The sequence below is a fragment of the Archocentrus centrarchus genome, chromosome 13 (assembly GCF_007364275.1).
Source record: "Archocentrus centrarchus isolate MPI-CPG fArcCen1 chromosome 13, fArcCen1, whole genome shotgun sequence".
Taxonomy (NCBI): Eukaryota; Metazoa; Chordata; class Actinopteri; order Cichliformes; family Cichlidae; genus Archocentrus; species Archocentrus centrarchus.
The window spans coordinates 36,756,215-36,778,854 of NC_044358.1; the positions used below are offsets into that span (position 1 = coordinate 36,756,215).

Genomic DNA, 22,640 nt, shown 5'->3' on the forward strand with positions numbered 1-22,640 from the left:
TCAAGTCTGGGAAAACTAATGGCTGGTGTGTTTTTGTTCCTCCGTAATGATCGTCGGTAAAGTCTAGGCTTCCGTGCCAGGATCTCTGTGCATCTTGTCTCTGCTAACAATACTGTAAAAATTCAGATTTAGATTCACGTTCACACCGTTACACTTATCTGGGATCTGGGGGTGGGCGGTGTCCCACATATCCGGTGCTCTCTCATAAGAAAATCAAGGATACCCGTGTCGTCTCGGTGAGCGACAATACTTCGTGTTTAGCGGAATTTCTCTCATATTTAGAAGAGGAGGTGAAACTGTCGCGGACACATCAGTCTGTCCTCAGAGGTAAGCTCCTACCGTGCATGTCTTCAAGCAGCCCAATCACTCACTGCTCAGAATCATATCACTGCGCACTGACATGCAAACCTGAAAACTTAAAGACGGCAATCTGGGGGCTGTTACCCTGAAGTTCAGTACGAACTGTCTTTAAATGTCAATACTGAGATACAATAAACGGTCTGTGGGGCTACAACAGTGAAAGTGAAAGTCAGGGTGGGACGCGCTGGTGGTAAAAAATAAATAAATAAACCTGAGGCCTGTATTACGAAGCCACATTAAGGCTCAGTGAGCTATGTCGAGTTTAAAGTCTAAACTGTCAGAAGTGGCTCTCTGTGGTAACCCAAAGGTTCTCAAAATTTTCCACCATGCCCCACTTAGCCGGATGAATCTTTTCCTGCCCCGCGGGAAGCGAGGTCCTGGGGTGGGGTTCCCCCTTGATAGCGAAGCGGCTTCACTACAGACGGTGACGGAGAATCTCCCTGTAGTCGTTAAGCTAACGGACCTGCTTATTTCCTTTTTCCGCCGTGAGAATTAATCCGATGTTCAACATGTTGACTCTTAGTGTTTTATTGCTCTAACCTATGTGTATGTTTTTATTAATGTTATGTTTTACTTCGTGTGGTTTTTATATGTACTTTAAACCTGTTTGTTTTTCCTTGTGTACACCACTTTGGCCAATGGCACTGATTTTAAAGTGTTTTATAAATAAAGTTGAGTTGAGAATTTGTTCCGCGTGACTTTTCTCCCGGGTCGTTCACGCCCCACAGAAATACTGACATAACCTGATCAGGAGCAGGTTACATTCAGAGCTGCAGTTTAAGATCAGGTGAAGCGCCACGTTTCCACTGTTTCTCTAATTTACAGTATAGATTCTGTGCGGGGGGAACACGTTTTATCTGCGCAGGTCATTAAGCCGCGCCTCACTAACTCCACTGCTGTTCTGCTGCTGAGTCTGTTTTGCACAGCTGGAATTTTAACTACAAGAACACAAACACAGACCAAGCACACCTGTTTGATCAGTAAGATTCATTTCACTCTGATCTGCCTAAAAACAAAAGTTTCCTCGTCTCCTGTATCAGGCAGCGGGACAGTGACATTTAAACATCAAGTGGATCCAGTTTAGCGTTTCAGAGCTCTAATATTAGATTAGTTTTAGATCTTTTAGATTACAAAGATCTCGTGAAAGATAACGCTTATATTTTATTCCTTGATTTTCAAAAAGCCTTTGACTCAGTTGAGCATCCCTTCATTTATAAGACATTAGAATATTCTATGCACTATGTTTTGGATATAATTAAGATGTTACACACAGATATCAATAGTTGTGTCTCCCTTCCTGAAGGCACAGGCCCAAGATTTAATATAGGGAGAGGAATAAGACAAGGGTGCAGTTTGTCTCCACTATTGTTCATTATGGTTGCTGAGCTGCTGTCCATCAGTCTGAGAAACTCGGAAATTGAAGGCATTACTTTTGATGAAAGAAAAATAGTTATTAGTCAATTAGCTGATGACACAACACTATTTTTGAAAAATAAAGAACAAATACCGGTTGCTCTTCAGGTGGTGGAATCGTTCTCCCGGGTCTCAGGCCTAACTCTTAACCTTAAAAAATCTGAACTCCTAAGTATTCATGATAGTTTTGAAGATGTGTTATACAATATTCCAGTGAAAAAGGAGGTTCGGTACTTAGGTATATTGGTGTCCAAAGATTCTAAATCTAGTTACAGAAAAAACATCCAGAAGCCAATTGAAAAATCCAGACGAATCCTAAATAACTGGCTGCAAAGAGACTTAACACTCTTCGTTATTGACAAAATTGAACTTATTTCCAGACTAATATACCCCACGTACTCTTTACCCCTTTCCACAAAAACCATAAAAGAAATAAACTCCCTCATTTTTAACTTCATTTGGAGAAATAAACATCATTATATTAGAAAAGCTGACATGATCAAAGGTTTTGAGGAAGGAGGAATAAAAGCAATTGACTTTGAAACTATAAATGGTGTACTTAAGTTAAGATGGCTGCAGTCCTTTTTAAAATGCAGCGAGGATATTTGGTTCTCTTTACCCAACTTTGTCTTTAAAAATTAGGTGGCATAGATTTTCTTTTGAAATGTGACTTTGAGGTTTCTAAATTACCAGTGAAACTTTCTGCCTTCCATCAACAAGTTCTGTTTTACTGGAAAATGATTTACAAACATAACTTTAGTCCACACAATGTTCCACTGTGGAACAATAGGGTGATTCTAAGGAGAAGAAAGTCAATATTCATGGAAGGATGGATGGAAAAACAAATTTGGTCAATTGTTCATCTGTAAAATGATAAGGGGGATCTATTAAAGTATGACAAATTTAGTGACAAATATAAAATAGTCTGTAGCCCTGATGACTACAGAAGTGTAGTTGACAATATTCCAGCTGCAATGATTAATCTAATTAGAAACAACTTAGATCAGACCCCAACCCCCAGATTAAATAAAGTGTTCATCAATGGCATAAACTTTGTAGAGAAAAAATGTAATAACCTATTTTTGAGAAAACTTTTAATTGATGAGATCTATCCTGGATCTTCTAAAAGAACACATCATTTAAAAAACTTTAACAAACAAGAAATTCGATCCATCAGAACTAAATTCCTGAAATTTCCAATCCTTCCTGAAGTCAAAGAAATCCATTTTAAAATTTTAAATGAAATTTATCCTTCGCAGGAATTTATTAAAAGAATATTCAAATTTGAAATGGAGAATTGTTATTTTTGTAAATCATTGTTGGAATCAACAGAACATCTGTTTTTTGAGTGCCAGGTTGTATGCAACTTTTGGAAGGAAATACATAACTGGTTGCTGTCTAAATCTCTTCATATAGATACTTTTACCTGGAAGGGGGTCAAATATGGTATATCAATAAAAAAAGCAAAAAAAACCAAAAAAGTTTCAGAGCTCTGATGTGCAGCCGCCACCTTAGAAATAATCAGCAGCACCTTCGAGTAAAATAATTAACTCGAAGTAAAATGTTTATTTTACCGCTCTGTGTCCTAATTTTTTTAAAATACATTTTTAAATACGTTTTAAAATACGTTTTTATCATCATCACCTGATAATGTCTCTGATTAGAGTAGGCAGCACTCACAGGGATCATTTTGTGCCGAAGAAGCTTCGTTCCTAGTAGACCCCTCAGGTCACACTCACTGACGTCATCATAATCAGAATGAAAACATCGTGAAGAAATTCACGTGTAAATATTTATAAATTACAACAATAAATATTTTTATTATTATTATTATTACAAGTATAGAAGCCATATGCAGTTAATGGTGTTAGGTAGCCACGTGGTGTTGCATGTGCATTCCTTGGATTAGGAATGGTGATGTTTAATGAATGAGTATGAAATATATTCACCTGGTCTCTGGTGTGGTTGCACGGAGAATCATTGAGCAGGGAGAGTGTGGGTTTTTTTTTTTTTTTTTTTTTTTGACCGCTTTTTTTCTGCATGTCCATGTGTTTTGTCTTGCCTTGTATGGAAGCCTTGGAGTAGCTGGATTATTGAAACATGTAAATAAATGATCAATGGAACAATGTTTGGAAACTGAATCATTTGCTGGTTAATTCAAAAGCAACTCAACAGTGCAGTACTCCCTACTTTAATTTTGTAGTGGCAAAACAGGTGTTGAGTCACTACACTAAGGAATACCCAGAAAACACAGTAGTAAAATTCCAACATTAAGAGCTCAAATGTTCTTGTTTCACAGGTACGATGATGAACTGCTGCGGTCTGCTAACTCTGGAGAAGGAACCAGGTACTGATAGAAAACAAAGAGACTTCTGTTTTCTCTGCAGCTATCAGAAGGTTGGCGGTTCAATTCCTGGCTGCTCCAGGCTGCGTGACAAAGTATCCTTGGGCAAGATACTGAACCCCAAGTTGCTCTCTGACACAAGTGTTGGAGTATGAATGTCTGTGAATGTTAGACAATAAAAGCACTTAGCTTAGTTACACAGCGAAGTGCTAGTGTGAATGAGTGTGAATGTAAACGTGTTGCATAAGCACTTTGAGTGCTCAGAGTGGAAAAGCGCTATATAAGAACTAGTCTATTTACATATATTTTTTTGTTGTAATGGCACATAATAATATCTTGCTGTATGGTCTGTGTATTTGTCATAATTCTGTTTCTCTGTCAGTTCCTCTGAAGAGCATTGAGGTGGAGCTGGAGGTGAGGGACCATGTGGCTACAGTGGTCTCCACTCTGAACTACGAGAACAAGGAGGACAAACCATTAGAGGCTGTTTTTGTCTTCCCTCTGCCTGGAGATGCTGCTGTCTGTCATTTCAGTGCTAAGATTGGACAGACACAGATTGTAGCTGAGGTGAAGGAGAAACAGGAGGTGAGCTGGACAGTAAATATGACCTCATTATAAGTAAGATTAAAGACAACAATAAACACAGTGAATGATACTGACGTGTCTCCGTCCTTCAGGCTCGTGAGGAGTATGATGATGCTCTGAGCTGCGGTCAGCAGGCCTTCCTATTGGAGGAGAGTGAGCAGAGTCCAGATATATTCTCTCTGAGTGTGGGCAGTCTGCCTCCAGGAGAGAGCGCCTCCATCAGGTTGGAGTATGTCACTGAGCTGGCTGTGCAGGCTGATGATGGGCTGAGGTTCTGTCTGCCTGCTGTGCTCAACCCTCGATACCAACCTCAGGGTAGGAAAACTTCAAAATATTTGGACCAGAAATCCTTAAGCTACACCAGGGAAAGTCTTAAACCAACCTTCACATCACTGATGGAACACAAAATGTAAAAAAAAGAAAATCTTCAAACTCAGGGGTGAACACAGAACCAGAAGAAGTACTTAACTCTCAGGGAAACTGAAAAAAAAGAAACCCTTGAGCTACATCTCAGACTCTACCAGCCTCAGTTAACATATTAAATGTTAAAGTTCATGACAGTTTAATTAGAAAAAGATTCAACAAGTATGGCTTTTTTGTCAGAGTTGCAGGAGACAACATCTTTCTAAAAAGAACATAACAGCAGAGGTTAGGTTTGCAAAGTTGCATCTGAGGAAACCACAAGACTTCTAGAACAAAGTCTTTTGGACTGACAGGCCCCAAAATGGAGATATTTGACAATAATGCACAGTGTCACTTTTGCAGAAAACCAAACACAACTTATCAGCACACACCTCATACAGTCACGCATTGTGGTGGAGGAGTGATGATTTAGGTTTGTTTTGCAGCCACTCGACCTTAGCACCATGGAGTCCTTGAATCAGCCATGAGCTCTTCTGTATGCCAGAGTATTCTGGAGTGAAATGTGAGGCCATCTGTCCGACAGCTAAAACCTCCCCAAACTGGTTCATGCTACAGGACAGTGATCCCAAGCACAGCAGCAAGTTTACAGCTGAGTGGCTGGAAAAGAAACAAATCAAGGTGCTGCAATGGCCCGGTCAAAGTCTAGACCTCAACCTGACTGAAATCTGTGGCTGGACCTGAAGAGAGCTGCGAATAAGCAAATATGTGAAAACCTCAATGAAATGAAAAAAATGTTGTAAAGATGAATTGACCAAAATTCCTCCACAATGACATCAGAGACAGATACAGACAGCAGTTACTTTGAGTTACTGCTGCTAAAGGTGGCTGTACGAGCTCTTAAATCATGGGGTGTACTTGGTTTTTTACAGGTCAGTGTTTGTGGGAAAACACTGACTCTCCCTGTTACGATTTTATATCATCAAAATGTGTTAACTAAATGACAGTAAACCAAATTTTATATGGGGTTTCCTTTATTTCACTACAAGTTAGATCATAAAGAAGTTTATGAAAGTCACATAAAAGAAGTAAACCTCTCACTAGTGTAAAATCCTTGACAATAAACTAATTCACACTCACTGTTTGGTTTTTATTAGGTTTACCTTATTGTACCAATACTTGTCATAATGCCATTTATAGGATAAAGTCATGGAAATAAAGAAAAGAACAAAAGCTTTTGCAGGACTATTTATGTTTCCTGAACAAAAGTCTTATTTTCCTTGTTTGAGCTCCAGCATCATGTGGACCACAGGTTCTTCTCAGGTAAAATGGTTTGAGTGTGTAATGCCTCAATATTTACAGCATTTCTAACCTGATGTTGTGTGCAGGTAGTGAAGGTGCAGGTGTCCAGGTGACTTCTGTTCCAGCCTCTCTGGTGCCCTACAGTCTGTCTTTCTCTGCCCGAGTGTCCTCTCCTCGTCCAGTCTCTAAAGTAGAGTCTAACTGCTCCCTGGACCCTCTCCAGTACCTCATCACTGATCAAACCCAGGCCACGGTAGGTAGAGCGTTGATGTGTCTGCTGTGTGTGGTTGTTACTGATTACTGAGAACTAAATATGAATGTGTTTGTGGTCTGCAGGTCAAGTTGGCTGCAGGACACAAGTTTGACAGAGATGTTGAACTGCTGATTTATTACAAAGATGCCCACCAGCCCACTGCTGTGGTGGAGGCAGGACAGGCCTCTGCTGAGGCAGGTCAGTGAAAATTAATGAAATAATTAGTTTGCATATAAAACTTGGTGATTTCCATTCTTCAACCGGGAGCTTTATTGTGTTGGAATTGATTATAAAATGTGAAACTGAAAATTTTTTTCATCCATGTCATGTGTTTCAGGCACTCTGATGGGTGATCCAGTGGTGATGGTGAGCCTGTATCCCGAGTTCCCCCAGTCTGTGATGTCTTCATTGGCTTCATGTGGAGAGTTTGTGTTCTTAGTGGATCGATCTGGAAGTATGAGCTATGCTAACGATTACAGCGAGGAGCAGGAAAGTCGCATCAGCAGTGCCAGGGTATCCATAATAAATTATTACAATCATAAAGTCTTTCAGTGCCCCTCTCACACAGTGGTCTCACCATGTTTTCCCTCTTCTCTTAAGGATACTCTGCTGCTCCTGTTGAAGAGTTTACCAATGGGCTGCTATTTCAATATTTACAGTTTTGGGTTCAGTTATGAACACATCTTCCCGTAAGTCTCTCCCTCATATCAGTCAGCTCAAGAAAGTCTCCGCTGTCTTTGGTAAATTATCTGCATGTGTGTTTTGGTGCATGTTTGTGTGATGGCAGTAAGAGTGTGGAGTACAGCCAGAAGACCATGAAGGAGGCTCTGAAGAAAGTTGAGCAGATGGAGGCTGATCTGGGTGGAACGGAGATCCTGCAGCCCCTCAAACATATTTACAGCCAGCCCTGCATTCCCAATCAGCCTAGACAGGTAACACATTCTCTTCTGCTCATCCTTTTCAGGGTCACAGGGGGGCTCGAGCCCATCCCAGCTGCTATACAGCAAGAGACAGTGTACACCCTGTATAGGTTGCCAGCTTGTCGCAGGGCTAACTCAGCTCTCAGCACAAACTGTGTGTTTCTGGGTCTGATGTTCTGTCCCTTATGTACCAACTCTCCTCTCAGCTGTTTGTCTTTACTGATGGAGAGGTGGGGAACACCAAAGAAGTGATAGATCTGGTGAAGGAGAATTCAGATTCTCACAGGTGGAACCACAAACACACAACTATATCTACACAATTCCCAGGATGTCCAACATGTCCTCAGTGTACTTAAAGAAAACTGTTGTACTGCAGGTGTTTCTCTTTTGGGATTGGGGAAGGGGCCAGCTCTGCTCTCATCAATGGGATGGCCAAAGAAGGAGGAGGTCACGCTCAGTTCATCACAGGGACTGACAGGATGCAACCAAAAGTAAGACATTAAACACAATTAGAAGTGAGGTGAAACACTGCAGCAGCAGCAGATATGTATTTGAGATCAGACCTGCAGTGAGTAAAATGTCTGTTCCAGCTGTTTGTGTATATTTGTAGAGTTTTTCTTTATTTTTCAGGTGATGCAGTCGCTGCAATTTGCTCTGCATCCGACTGTGGTTGACATCTCAGTCACATGGGATTTACCAAAGGAAGTGTCTGTCACTGTCCTCTCTCCACCAATCACAGCACTTTTCCAGGGCCAGAGGTCACTGATTTATGCCCAGCTCACTGAACAGGTAGGAGCAGCACCGTCATGTTGTTGTTTAGGTATTTGATGACAGTCATTAACATGACTTCAAACACTGTAATTCTGTCTCAGAGCTCAGAGGCAGCAGAGGGCTGTGTGACAGTGAAGTACAGCCTGGCAGGTCATCCCTCTGAGAACCAGCTGCACTTCAGTCTCAAACCTGCAGCAGACACTGGGTAAAATCATTTAATACAAGCAGCATTGTTCTTTGAATCATGAGATTACAGGTGTTGGGTTTAAAATATCAAAACAGTTTGTTAATAACACACACCTAATGCTTTTTATCTACTCTTAAACATGTTTCAGTGCAGTCACTGTTTCTAAATCATATTTTTTCATACTTGGATTAGTGGTATCAGTATGTCATTACTGATGACAGACATTAAAAATGAGTAGTCTCAGTCTGCTTTCAAATAATTAAGCTTGTGTGAAATCAAAGAGCCATTGTTAGGAGTCATGTCCAAATATTGTGCGCATTTTCCCAGCATATGGAAAAATCTGTTGTGGTGCCAGAGGCAATGGTAAAACCCTGAAAAGGATCGAATAGAATAAAAATAGATGCAAGTTACTGACAAACTAATGTGAGAAAAATGACAAACATTATGACTCTGTAATGTTTTCCTTCATCTCCAGATTAACAGTCCACAGGTTGGGTGCTCGGACTCTTATTCGCTCCCTGGAGATGGAGGAGAGAGAGCACAGAGGACAGCAGGATGGAGGAGTGAAGGAGAAGGTGGTGAAACTCAGTGTCCAATCAGGAGTGAGCAGTTCTTTCACCGCCTTCATTGCCGTCAACAAAGACAACAGCAAAGTGATTCAAGGACCTCTTGTGCGCAGAAATATTCCAACACCCTGTGAGTTTGTTTCAAGAGGAAAAACTAAAACTGTCAGTCACAGCTTAAAGATAAAGATAATTGAACATGAATGAAAGGAGTACAATGATAACTTTAAGAGCAGAATATAAATCCAGCAGGGACCAATCAGAGGAGAGGTGCAGGTGAGGAAACTTTAGTGTCAATCATGTCAGAGAGGTGAGAGCAACAAGATCTGATATGAGTGAAGAGTTAGAACATGAAACAGAACAACCACTACAACACTGTTGGTAGTCGTGTGTCTTGTTTGTGTTGTGTTTGTACATCCATAATATGCCCTCAAAAATATATTTGTAAAAAAAATTCTTATAAAATGTCCTGACTCCTTTTTTTCTTTTACATCATAGGTTATGCCTCCTTGAGAATACCCAAGGCATTATACTTAGGTAAGTAAAAGCTGAATGACAGTGTAACACACATCTACACATCTGTGCACTGCTATCAAATAAACAGAAGTAAGCCAGCAAGTTTCTGTTTTTACTTATTTGAAATGTTAAGTGTGACCAATCAGAGAAGAGAAGCAGGTGAGGAAACTTTAGTGGCAGAGGTGTCAGAGAGGTGAAAGTAACAAGATCTGAAATGACTGTAGAGTTATAACATGAAACAGAACAACCAGACTGATGAACATCTCATATTTTAAATGCTCTTTATAGAATTTGTGTTGTATTTGTATTTCACTCTAACTTATTAAAAGGTAAATGTTGTAGTTCTTTTTAAGAAATGAAATGTTTTGATCTGATTTTTTTTTTTGTTTTCCCCTCATCATCACAGTTGGTAGTTCCATGGAAATGGATGATTCCTTGCCCAGTAAGTAAAATCTAAATGACAGTACAGCAAATGTTTGTGTTTCTAAACATAAATAGAAGCAAACCAACAAATTTCAGTTTCTACTTATTTGAAATGTTAAATGTGAAATACTGTATGTACAGTAGCTGCAGTGTTTGCTGTGATAGTTGCTGTAATGGGCTGTATCATTAGGCTGTAAGTGAAGACGTTCATGTTTTTATGTATAATACTATTTTGGATGATTTGCAAGTCACTGTAATAACCTCAGGAGCCAGAAACATATTGAGCAAAACAAAACATATGAAAGATCTAATTTTCCCTACATTGTGATGCCAGGCTCATCATCTGGCTGTGATTCATTTTGTGTAAAATTGATTTTATAATTTAGTAAATAATTTAAAAAATAAATCAAAATAAAATCAGGGGTTACAGTGCGCCGGATCGAGGGCAGATGTCCGTTGCGCTCGCGGTACTTCAGCATCTTAAATATCGAAAATGACAGACAATGACAGGTAAACAGATTGTTTATGAAGGAAGACACCTGAAACACTTTAATGAAAAAAGTAAGACATTTAATATATTAAAGAATCAGAAAAATCACACATGTATATGTGGGACCGAAGGAGACAGCAGGCCTGTGTGTGCTCTCTCTCTCTCTCTCTCTGAGCCCGTGTTCCTGTCTAAACATAACATTTTTATACAGCCTCTTATCTAAACATAAACAATCTCTGGGCGCTACGAGTTGACCTTCGTCATTCAGTCTTGTTCAAGCTGGTTTTTCATGGCCCAGATTCCTCAGTAATGGAGCCTCTTCTCTCCTGATGCTTTAATTATACGTCCTTGTGGCCGAACCTCAAAATAAGATGCACTGAGACAGAGAAGTTAGTCTAGTACTTTCTGATCTGTTGCTCTCTGTCTAATGTATTATTCATTTGTTTATTATTTGGTTGATCCACAGTTTATTAATTAATTTACTGGAGTTTACCTTTAAACATTTGTCCTTTATTCATTGAGTAAAATATAATCCCTAACAAGGCAAACCCATATAATTTATATATCATCTATAGCGCTATAATCAGGGGTTACAGTGCGCCGGACCGAGGGCAGATGTCCGTTGCGCTCGCGGTACGTCAGCATCTTAAATAGCGAAAACAAATGAAGTAACTGTAGCAGGTAATTTTAAATGCAACGTTTATGCTCAAATATCAGCAAACAGACAAAGTGTCTGCAGTTTGTCACACAATGTGTCTGCTAGCTAAAAGAAGAGCTGCTGTATTTCCAGGGAGAGCAAACAATGAGAGAGAAGTTCCCTCAGAGATGGAGAAAAAGAGCAGAAGAGGAATAAGAGATGTTAAATTTAAAGGTAAGGACTGCAAAACAAGTGGATGTATGCTAACTTTGTGTAATTGAAAGATTGTATAAAAACAGATCAGTTTGCCGTAATGTATTTACAGTAAAGCTGTGTGTTGGACTGGTGCTCAGAGGCTGTGTTCATGCTGAGAGTTACAGGTTACATGAAGTGTTTTTTACTTAAGTAAAGAAATACAAATAAAGACGCACGCAAGCACTTGTACTTCTATTTCAGTACAAAATGTGTGTGTGTGTGTGTGTGTGTATGTGTATATATGTGTGTGTAAACACAGTGGCCCTATGCTGAGATGACATTTGAGTTTGAGAACACTGCTGTAGTTCTTTTTAAGAAATGAAATGCTTTGACCTGCTTTTCCTCCCTCAAAATTATAGTGTTCAGCCTATTCAAGCTAAAGCGTGCTCCCAGGCCCATGGGTAAGTAAACCAACACCTTTCTGTTTGTACTGAAATGTTAAATGTGAAATACTGTATGTACAGCAGCTGCAGCGTTTGCTGTAATGGGCTGTATCATTAGGCTGTAAGTGAAGACATTTTTTATGTATACAGTCGTTATAACGCGCTTCACCTCTCGTGGCCTCGCTGTTTCACGGATTTTTTTAGTGCAGTTTTTTATGCTTTTTTTTTTTTTCCTTTTTTTTTTTAACAGTGTATGAATGTGCATCGTGTTCTGCGTCCTGATTGCCTGTCAATCAATCTCCTCCGTCCCTCGTCTCTGTCCAGCACAGAATGTGTTAGGCTTGAAAACAGGTTTTGATCTTTGGTTTCCATCTATAGTACTGTATAATAATTGTAAAAAATAAAGCTGACTACTTCGCGGATTTCGCCTATCGCCTGTTATTTTTGGAACGTAACCCCCGCGATAAACGAGGGTTCACTGTAATACTATTTTTGATCATTTGCAAGTCACTGTAATAACCTCAGGAGCCAGAAACTTACTGAGCAAAACAAAACATATGAAAGATCTAATTTTCCCTACATTTTGATGCCAGGCTCATCATCTGGCTGTGATTCATTTTGTGTAAAATTGATTTTATAATTTAGTAAATAATTTAAAAATTAATAGAGAACAATGGAAACTAGGCAATCTGGCAAATCAAGGATGATGATCAAGGTTGTATAAATACTGCAAGAACCAATCAGAGGAGAGGACAGAAGCAGGTGGGGAAACTTTACTGACAGAATAACAGAGAGCTGAAAGTTCTGAAATAACAGAGTTTGGACTTGAAAACAGAAGAATCAGACTGATCAGATGTTATAACGGTAAAGCCAAGTAACGGTATGGATTTAGTTTTGATTAATAGTTGTGATGGAAAATCAGTTGAATGATTCATTTATATATTTTTTTAATCCTTAATCCTACATTTTAATCCTATAATATGTTTTACAAATATTTTTATATTAGCATATTAAGAGGTTGTGGATTTGTTAACTCCGTCAGGCATAGGAACTGATGGAATCGACGTCTGACGGAGTTGACACAGGAGCGTGTATGTTCTGACAAAAAGTGCATTGTACACTGTAACTTGCTAGCTGTCCCAATGACCTCACTAAACTACCTAAATTCAGTCCCTGCTGTTAAAGAAAATGATCATAAGTGGAAGACGGTGTGACATGTTCCAGCTGTGACTGTAGGAATAGTTTTTTCAAAACTATGACAAAAATATGTCAAACTTGAGCGTGCGTGGTTGTGTTGCATTCAGCACAGATTAAAGGGGGTCCTCAGGGACATAGTTGACCAAGCAATTTCTTGATTTAGTGAGGGTTATGAAAATATGAGGATGCAACACTGACAGACAGATTTTGAGGGAAAAGTTCACTTTATACATTGTTTCATATATTTAAAATTATTTTTAAAAATTGGATGTATATACAGTTGTAGAATTTTTTTGTAGGATTTTTAAGAAACAGATTACTGCACATGAGCTATATTGCGTAGATGGCTGGTCGCCCCCCCGACTGGCTATGTGCTCCGGTCAGAGAACAGCTGCGACTTCAGGTGATATTGAGAGATTTATTGACAGACAAGCATCAAAGTTGGATTCTTCATTGAACTGTTGCATACACATTCAATGTATGGTGAATAAAGATCCAAGTGTGGGTGCCACAATACAGGTGTGTGTGTGTGTGTGTGGTCTCTGTGAAGTAAAAGTATACAGAAAGGTAATTAGAAACTATACAACCACGTTCTACATTATGCTAAATTATGCAGAATATACACATTGAGTCACATTACACGGTATACATACATACGGTATACAGTTGCACCTAGTAACATTAATGTGGCAGAGAAACTAAATTACTGCAAGTGGCAAGTAATGGCAGAACAATATAGGTGAAGACTAGGCACCCGTAGGGAAATTCAAGCACAATACACTTGGTGACCAAAAGATGGTGCTTTGAAACCACAAATAGCAAAGCGGTGTTGCCACTGGAAAGCTTAGAAAGACAACCGTTCCCATGGCAATGCACAGAACCGTACTTACGGCCAATACAACATTTAGAAGCTGCTAAATGAGGTTACTCCAAGCTTCTAAATACAACATTTAGAAGCTAAATTACTGCCTCAAACACTTACAGAACGGTGGAAATAACACCACAGGTCGGAAATACTATTTAGGTACTCCCAAACCCGACTATTAATGCAGCTACAACCCAAGAAATAAGCGTTTAGCGAGCCATTTAAGACTTAGACATTTCCCCATTGGAGTGAACTAGAGCTCGCGGTAGACCAAAGTTACACGGTTAACAGACTAAACAGCATGTAGCCAACACCAGCGGATGAAATACAACATGAATACAGACAAAACTGATGCACTTGCATCGTCATCAACGCACACGTACACACAACGATACTGCCATTATGGCGAAATGCAGGAGCGGCACGGCAAGTGTCTGCTAGCTAAGTAACCTCAAAGTCATGAGAGCACACAAGTGCGTGGGTACATCACCACTGACGTCTCTGGCGTTATGACGCTGACTCCAGCAGGGAGTTTTCCACAGCCGCCCCCGGATTCGTGGAGAGAATACGTAGAACAGGAAAATCTCTGCTGGATTATTGTGCGCTGGGGTCTCCGTCATCAGGCATTTCAGGAAGCTCGACTAACTTGGCGACAGGACGGGTGTAGAGGTTGCCCTTGATGTCCACCTCTGCAGTGCGTACCTTGCCCGACAGGCCACAGCGCTCGCTGGAGCTGACCACCATTGAGCACCATGACGACAGTGCCCACCGCCAAGTCTGGTGTAGTAGTTCTCCACTTCTGGCAGGGCTGTAGACCAGGTAGGTACCTGCGGGTGAAGTGACTCCAGAAGTGGTCGGCAAGCACCTGACTGTGTCTCCATCTACGTCATTTCAGCAGGTCACTGGAACCGTAGACTGCCTGTGGTAGCGAAGCATCTCGCCGCCCCATGAGGAGGAGATTCGGGGTAATCGGGTCAGGCTCGGCCAAGTCAGAGGATGCGTAACCAAGGGGCTTAGAGTTGAGGATACCCTCAACTTCAGTGAGCACAGTCATTAGGACCTCCTCTGGGAGGACTTGGTCCTTCAGGATGGTCTGGAGGGAGATCTTAACCGATTTAATCTCCCTCTCCCACGCTCCCCCGAAGTGTGGAGCGAGAGGGGGGTTGAATCTTAACAAGATGCACTGTTTGGCCAACTGTTCCTTGAGCAATAGCTCAAGAGCTTCAAAAGCTTGCTGGAGCTCCTTCTTGCCGCCACGAAAATTGGTGCCTCTGTCACAGAGTATCTCGTAGGGCTTGCCCCGGTGCGCTATGAAGCAACGGAGGGCAAGGAGAAAGGAATCCGTGTCCATACTTGGCATCAAGTCGAGATGGATGCAGCAGGACGTGAGGCATTTGAACACAATGTCCCAATGCTTCTCTTGCCTTCCTATCTTGTCCGCGTACGGGCCGAAGCAGTCCGCTCCGGTAGACCAGAAAGGGAGTTTGTTGAGTTGGAGGCACGCAGCAGGTAGGTCGGCCATCTTGGGGATTGTAGGCTTGCTTCGCCATCTGCAGCACTCGACACAGTATTGCTGATGCTTCCTGATGGCTTGGCGGCCTCTGAGGTTTCACAGTACAGAAACAGCATTAGTGAAGGTTACAAATGATCTTCTTAGAGCCTCTGACAGTGGACTCATCTCTGTTCTTGTCCTGTTGGACCTCAGTGCAGCTTTTGATACTGTTGACCATAACATTTTATTACAGAGATTAGAGCTTGCTATAGGTGTTAAAGGTACTGCACTGCAGTGGTTTGAATCATATTTATCTCATAGACTCCAATTTGTTCATGTAAATGGGGAGTCTTCTTCACACACTAAGGTTAATTATGGAGTTCCACAGGGTTCTGTGCTAGGACCAATTTTATTTACATTATACATGCTTCCCTTAGGCAGTATTATTAGAAAGCACTGCATCAATTTTCATTGTTATGCAGATGATACTCAGCTTTACCTATCAATGAAGCCAGATGACACACATCAATTAATTAAACTGCAGGAATGTCTTAAAGACATTAAGGCCTGGATGACCTAATTTCCTGCTTCTAAATTCAGATAAAACTGAAATTCTTGTTCTCGGCCCCACAAATCTTAGAAACATGGTGTCTAACCAGATACTTACTCTGGATGGCATTACTTTGGCCTCCAGTAACACTGTGAGAAATCTTGGAGTCATTTTTGACCAGGATATGTCCTTCAATGCACATATTAAACAAATATGTAGGACCGCTTTTTTGCATTTGCGCAATATTTCTAAAATTAGAAACATCCTTTCTCAGAGTGATGCTGAAAAGCTCATTCATGCATTTATTACTTCTAGGCTGGATTATTGTAATTCATTATTATCAGGCTGTCCTAAAAGCTTTCTGAAAAGCCTTCAGCTGATCCAAAATGCTGCAGCTAGAGTACTGACAGGGACTAGAAAGAGAGCGCATATTTCTCCCATATTGGCTTCTCTTCATTGGCTCCCTGTTAAATCTAGAATAGAATTTAAAATTCTTCTCCTCACATACAAGGTCTTGAATAATCAGGCCCCATCTTATCTCAAAGACCTCATAGTACCATATCACCCCAACAGAGCACTTCGCTCTCAGACTGCTGGCTTACTTGTGGTTCCTAGGATACTTAAGAGTAGAATGGGAGGCAGAGCCTTCAGCTTTCAGGCGCCTCTTCTGTGGAACCAGCTTCCAGCTTGGATTCGGGAGACAGACACCCTCTCTATTTTTAAGATGAGGCTTAAAACTTTCCTTTATGATCAAGCTTATAGTTAGGGCTGGATCAGGTGACCCTGAACCATCCCTTAGTTATGCTGCTATAGGCCTAGGCTGCTGGGGGGTTCACATAATGCACTGTTTCTCATTCACCTTATTTACTTTGTTTATACTCCACTCTGCATTTAATCATTAATTGATATTAATCTCTGGCTCTCTTCCACAGCATGTCTTTTCTCTCCCCTCAGCCCAACCGGTCACGGCAGATGACTGCCCCTCCCTGAGCCTGGTTCTGCTGGAGGTTTCTTCCTGTTAAAAGGGAGTTTTTCCTTCCCACTGTCGCCAAGTGCTTGCTCATAGGGGGTCGTTTTGACTGTTGGGTTTTCTCTGTATTATTGTAGGGTCTTTACCCACAATACAAAGCGCCTTGAGGCGACAGTTTGTTGTGATTTGGCGCTATATAAATAAAATTGAATTGAATTGAATTGAATTGAATTGAGGATCCAGTACGACCTCCTGATCTCCGCGAAGACTCTCTCTTGGGACCGGAGTGTCGGAGACGATTGTTGTAGTCCTTCACCAGAAGCTGTGTGATGGGATTATCTGGTGCAAGGACAACGGGATGAATCGAGTCTTCAGGTAGATCATCAGCTTTATGGAGGCAGCCTCCCACTCTGATGAGACCAAGAATGGGGTCGTACTCTGGTGAGAGTGATATGAGGTGACTACTAGGTCGAATCGGACAGTCGTGCTGTAGAGCGCTGAGTTCTTCAGAGAAGCTGTCTGCTTGCGCTCACTTCAGGAGAGCTACCTCTGTGTCTATGCGAGCAGAAGCAGACATGGGGGCTGCTGCCACCCCGTGTTGAGACCGGTATGTAGCGTCTACTAGGTTAGACCAGGTGTCGTACTGCAGTGGATCAGGACAGGTATCAGGGACTGTAAGTTGGCCACAGAACGTGGGCTTCCTGAGCTCCTCTGTTTCTTACACTCTCGCCACCAAATTATGTGGCCAATGGCTAGGAGAGTCGTACAAAAAGGCGTACAACGGGTTGGTGGAGCCAGCTGATGCAGTGCCTTCCCCCGAGTGATGTCGTCGGCCGGGTTCTGGACGGAAGGAATGTACCTCCAGTCGCTGGCATCGGTGTACTCTTGGATTTCAGCTATGCGAGTTCTGACGAACACCTTGTACTGAGCTGAATCAGATCGGATCCAACTGAGCACTGTGGTCAAGTCTGACCACATGACTGTGTGCCTCAGGGTAAGGGTGAGCTCAGAGCGTAACAGTTTGGCAAGCTGTGCTCCAGTCAACGCAGCACTGAGCTCCAGACGAGGCATAGAGAGCTGCTTCCGCGGTGCGACCCGGGATCGTGCCATGACGAATGACACATGTGGACGCCCTTCTGCGTCTTCCATACGAAGGTAGGCAACGGCTCCATAAGCTTTCTCCGAGGCGTCACAGGAGACATGTAGGTCGACGTTCGAAGGGTCAGCGCTTATGTTGAGTGGAGTGTAGCGGCGGGGCATGCTGATGTGCTGAAGGTGGGGAAGTTCACTCTCCCAAGCCTGCCACACTGAGAGTAGTTCTCCGGTGATGGGCTCATCCCACTGTTGCTCGTGCCTCCAGAGGGCTTGGATCAGGACCTTAGCACAAGTGGTATAGGGAATAACATACCCTAGTGGGTCGTACTGAGAAGCCAGAACTCTGTACACATTTCTCAGTGTAGGCTCGTTGGCTACCGGTTGGCGGTGCTTGTAGCCAAGTGTGTCGGAGGAACAGTGCCACCGTAGACCTAGGGTGGATTCCTGCAGATCCACTCTCTCTGCCGTTAGCCACAGTTCGCAGCCTTCAGTCCTTGTCTCTGATGGGAGATGATCGATAACCTCTGGTCGGTTGCTTGCCCACTGCCTTATGTCGAATCCACCAGCAGCAAGCAGGACTCTCATCTTGTCAATCAGCTGTCTGGCCTGTGATGGAGTGTGGAGAGACTGAAGGCAGTTATCTACGTAGAAAGCATTGTTGACTGAGTTCAGGACCTCTTCGTTACCAGTACAGTTGGTCTTGACGTGCCGTTGCAGTGCATATATGGCACAGCACGGACTGCAGGCTGTACCGAAGGGCAGAACACACCATTCGTAGATGTCTGGGCTGCGCTCCTTCTCCATGTCACGCCACAGGAAGCGAAGGAGTGGTTGGTCTTCAGGGAGTAACTGGATTTGGTGGAACATCCCACGGATGTCTCCGCTGATGACCACTGGATACTCCCTGAACCGGAGAAGCACACTGAGCAGCGGGGCTCCAAGGTTAGGTCCAGGAAGTAGGATGTCGTTGAGGGCGGTTTGCTGGTACCGGAAAGAACCGTTGAACGCCACCCTGGCCTTCCCGTTGTGGTGAACAATGTGGTGTGGGATGTACCATGACTCCTCCGACTGGCTTGCTTCGTCACTGCTGATCTTGACAACGTATCCAGCTCTCTCCAGTTTATGGATCTCCTCGTTGTAGACCTTAGCCAGATCTGGATTGCTGGTTAAGCGCCGCTCAGTGGCACGTAACAAAGGCATCACCGCCGATGGAGGTGCATGGAGTTTGGGCCTGCAGAGTAGAGGTGCAGCATTGTGGACTATGCCATCTACTGTGACACAGACAGTTCGCTGGTCCAGTGTTTTGACAGCTAGCTGATCTTGCTTGGAGCGTGTTACCTCCTTCTCAGACCGGAACGGCTGGGTGTCGACTTGCCACAGCATCTCAACATACCGACGTAATTCATGATTTGGAGACGAGCACGCTGCATGGAGACATGACGTCGCAGTGGAAGGACTTTCTAAGAAGTTGGTCGGTCCCTTTATGGTCCAACCCAGCAGGGTACATACAGCGATGGGGCTTCCCTGGGGCCCTCGCAGTACTGGATGTACAGGAATAATCAGGTGGGGGTGATCGGAGCCGATGAGGAGCAAAAGCTGGACTCTGCTGAACCCTCGCACTGGCACCCCATGGAGATAGTCAAACCTCTCCTGCACTGCAGAGATACTCACTCTGCAGTGCAGGACTGCTCTGCTAGCCTGAGCTCTTCTGCCGTGAAAGCATGGCAGATGGTGTATTTCACCCGAGTGTCGGTGGGATTACACACCTCGAACGAGATGGATGCTCCATTAAGCTTCATTACGTCTTGTCTGATAATGCGGAGTGGCAGAACTTCATCCTGTCTCTGCAGACCAAGATACCTGGAGGGAGAAGGATGGTTCTTTGAGAGCCGTCATCCAGTACGGCGTGAGTGTCCAGCGTCTTGCCTCCGCTTTGTAGTCGAACGGGAACGATCTTCAGCATGATGCAACTGGAGTGACCGGACTGACCTACATAAACCAGACTGGAAGATGCAGGACCCTTGAAGAGGCTCGGACCGGCTTGGATGGCCACCTCATGCAGGACAAGAAGGTGTTGCTCGTTGCAGCTCTTCTTCAAGGTGCAGCTCTCCAGCTTGTGACCCTGGCCAGGGCCAACCGCACCAGCATATGGTCTCACAAGGGGTCTGAGGATCTCATCTCGGTACTTAATGGCAGTCATGCTACCTCTGGCGAACACATGGAGGGCTGTGCGGCCCTCCAAAGAAATGCCACCCCACACCATTACTGACCCACTCCCAAACCGGTCATGCTCTGTCACGTCTGTCACATGTGCTCAGTGTGAACCTGCTTTCATCTGTGAAGAGCACAGGGCACCAGTGGCGAATTTGCCAATCCTGGTATTCTTTGGCAAATGCCAAGCATCCTGCACGGTGTTGAGCTGTGAGCACAACCCCCATCTGTGGACGTTGGGCCCTCATACCAGCCTCATGGAGTCAGTTTCTAACCATTTGTGCAGACACATGCACATTTGTGGCCTGCTGGAGGTCATTTTGCAGGGCTCTGGCAGTGCTCCTCCTGTTCCTGCTTACACAAAGGCGGAGGTAGCGGTCCTGCTGCTGGGTTGTTGCCCTCCTACGGCCTCCTCCACGTCTCCTGGTGTACTGTCTCCAGGTAGTGCCTCCAGCCTCTGGACACTACGCTGACAGAAACAGCAACCTTGTTGCCAGTTTCTATTTTACTTTCATGTCTTCAAGCAATTGAAAACATTTGATTTGCGTATTGATCTTTTATATAATTATTAAATATTTGGCAGATATTCAAATGAAGCAAGTAATGTTTTATTTGTAACACAGTTTGTGGTGTGGTGGTTTATGGAGTTTATCATGTAGAGTTTTAGTCTTCTCATCTAGCGCCATAATCAGATCCAGTTTTTATTTCTGTCTGTTTTTTATATTATTATATTTTCATTTCACCAGCTGCTGTGCCCGATCAGCCTCCCAGAGACCCTTTGCTGCAGTTAGTCTCCCTCCAGGAGGCGTCTGGCTGCTGGCTGCTTGATCCAGCTCTGGCTGCTGCACTGGGAAAGAGCAGCAAGGAGGTGGAAAAGTCAAAGCCTGCAAAGGTGGGTTGTTGTCAATTTAAATAATAAAACAAAATGATCATGTGAGATGTTGTAAAATACATTTGAAAGCATGATTTGGACAAAAACACAGGATGTAATTAAACACATGGAAAGACAAGAGAACATACAACAAATGAAAAGGAAGTCAGACTAAATGTAGGCCTGCCTTGCTGCATGAAAATAAACGTGTATATCAGAGGCTAAAGTACTGGTGGTACTCTCTCTCTTAAGCACCCACTGAGCTGCACCAAAGTCTGATTTTTACTAAGTAACCACACAGCAGGAGAAAGTATTTCCCTCATCACTCAGCAGTTGTTGTGAAAGTATTTCAACACATTATTTTAGATTATTTATGTTATCACAGTTGGAGATGGCAGATTTCCAGCAGTAGACACAAATCCCTTCATGGCTGCATCAGGAAGGGCATCAAATATGCAGAGCTTTGGTGACCCCTTGTGACAAGGGAGCTGTTTAAACTAGCTGCTACTGCTAGTTGTACAAAGAAAGGTCATTTTTTGTGTGTTCTGTTTTATTTGATAATTTTTGACTGTTTGAATTAGGCCAACAGTGAAGTGTGGGCCACCATTCTGGCTCTGATCTGGCTTCATGGTTTAAAGATGGATGCAAAGGACGAATGGGAGCTTCTGGCTATGAAGGCTACATCATGGCTCCGTGCTCAGAATGGTAGAAACCAAGATGATAGCAAATTATTATTTTAAACACCGTTTGATGGTATAGTAAGCTTTTCCTCCCCAAAGCCATTCTTATCACTCTGTTTTTGTGTTTTTAGCACCATGTGTGACAGAGTGTGTGGAAGCTGGAAATGTCCTGTTAGGCTGCAGCGTGAAGAAAGAAGCTCTGAGGCTCTGAGGGATTTCTTAACATGGCTTCACCTTCAGAACTGATGAACAGAAGCAGATCTACTCTCACCATACTGCCTTTGATTCAGTGCTGTTTCATATTATCTGCCCCTTTATAGTTATGTGTAGCCCGTCTACCATATAAGTAAATAACGATGTTATTTAGATAGATAGATAGAGAGAGAGAGAGAGAGAGAGAGAGAGAGAGAGAGAGAGAGAGAGAGATAGATAGATAGATAGATAGATAGATAGATAGATAGATAGATAGATACTTTATTGATCCCAAAAGAAATTAGGGAATCTAATCTATCTATCTATGGATTCTTTATTGTTGATTGTATTTGAAGTTTGCACCTAATTTGGATTTATGACTGTAAAAAATGTCAGAACTACTCTGAGTACTGTGGAGTATTTTTATCATTTTGACATCAGTATTTACTATCAATATTTTATATCATGTATTGTTACATATATTAATCACACACACTCGATTAATGGTCACATTATATATTATTTGTCACTTATATTGTCACTCACACACTGGAACACTGCATGCTTTAGGTGAGTGGAAAGGACTGAGGCCTGCTCTGCCCAGGGCCTTGGGTTTTTTCCACTAGTAGAACTGCACTCATTCAGTCAGTCAGTCAGTCAGTCAGAATACTTTATTGATCCCAAAGGGAAATTACTACTGTTACAGCTGCAACCGTTTCATTTAAACGAGTAACCCTAAAACACAATAACATACA

At 42.6% G+C, this 22,640-nt stretch overlaps 1 protein-coding gene across 2 annotated transcripts; it reads left to right on the forward strand.

The window, feature by feature from the left end:
* LOC115790585 (von Willebrand factor A domain-containing protein 5A-like) lies at window positions 1-22,375 on the forward strand. 2 transcript variants are annotated; one of them, XM_030744410.1, is made up of 21 exons: window positions 1-327; window positions 4,073-4,120; window positions 4,500-4,702; window positions 4,795-5,017; window positions 6,451-6,617; window positions 6,701-6,815; window positions 6,955-7,130; window positions 7,218-7,306; window positions 7,405-7,549; window positions 7,744-7,823; window positions 7,914-8,028; window positions 8,168-8,326; window positions 8,410-8,513; window positions 8,971-9,191; window positions 9,557-9,595; window positions 9,981-10,016; window positions 11,278-11,358; window positions 11,739-11,780; window positions 20,889-21,034; window positions 21,595-21,718; window positions 21,825-22,375. In XM_030744410.1, exons 2-21 carry the CDS (start codon window positions 4,078-4,080, stop codon window positions 21,902-21,904), a joined length of 2,388 nt encoding a protein of 795 aa, XP_030600270.1. In that variant the 5' UTR covers window positions 1-327; window positions 4,073-4,077; the 3' UTR covers window positions 21,905-22,375. The 2 variants fall into 2 exon arrangements, with proteins under 2 accessions (XP_030600270.1, XP_030600271.1); XM_030744411.1 differs by lacking the exon at window positions 11,739-11,780.
* Window positions 22,376-22,640: the final 265 nt, after the last annotated feature.

Bases quoted from the DNA above. Each gene is read 5' to 3' on its own strand.
- LOC115790585 (XM_030744410.1), top strand. From the start codon at position 4,078: ATGATGAACTGCTGCGGTCTGCTAACTCTGGAGAAGGAACCAG. The intron at 4,121-4,499 runs GTACTGATAGAA...TTTCTCTGTCAG, and splicing joins AACTCTGGAGAAGGAACCAG to TTCCTCTGAAGAGCATTGAG. The intron at 8,029-8,167 runs GTAAGACATTAA...TTTATTTTTCAG, and splicing joins CTGACAGGATGCAACCAAAA to GTGATGCAGTCGCTGCAATT.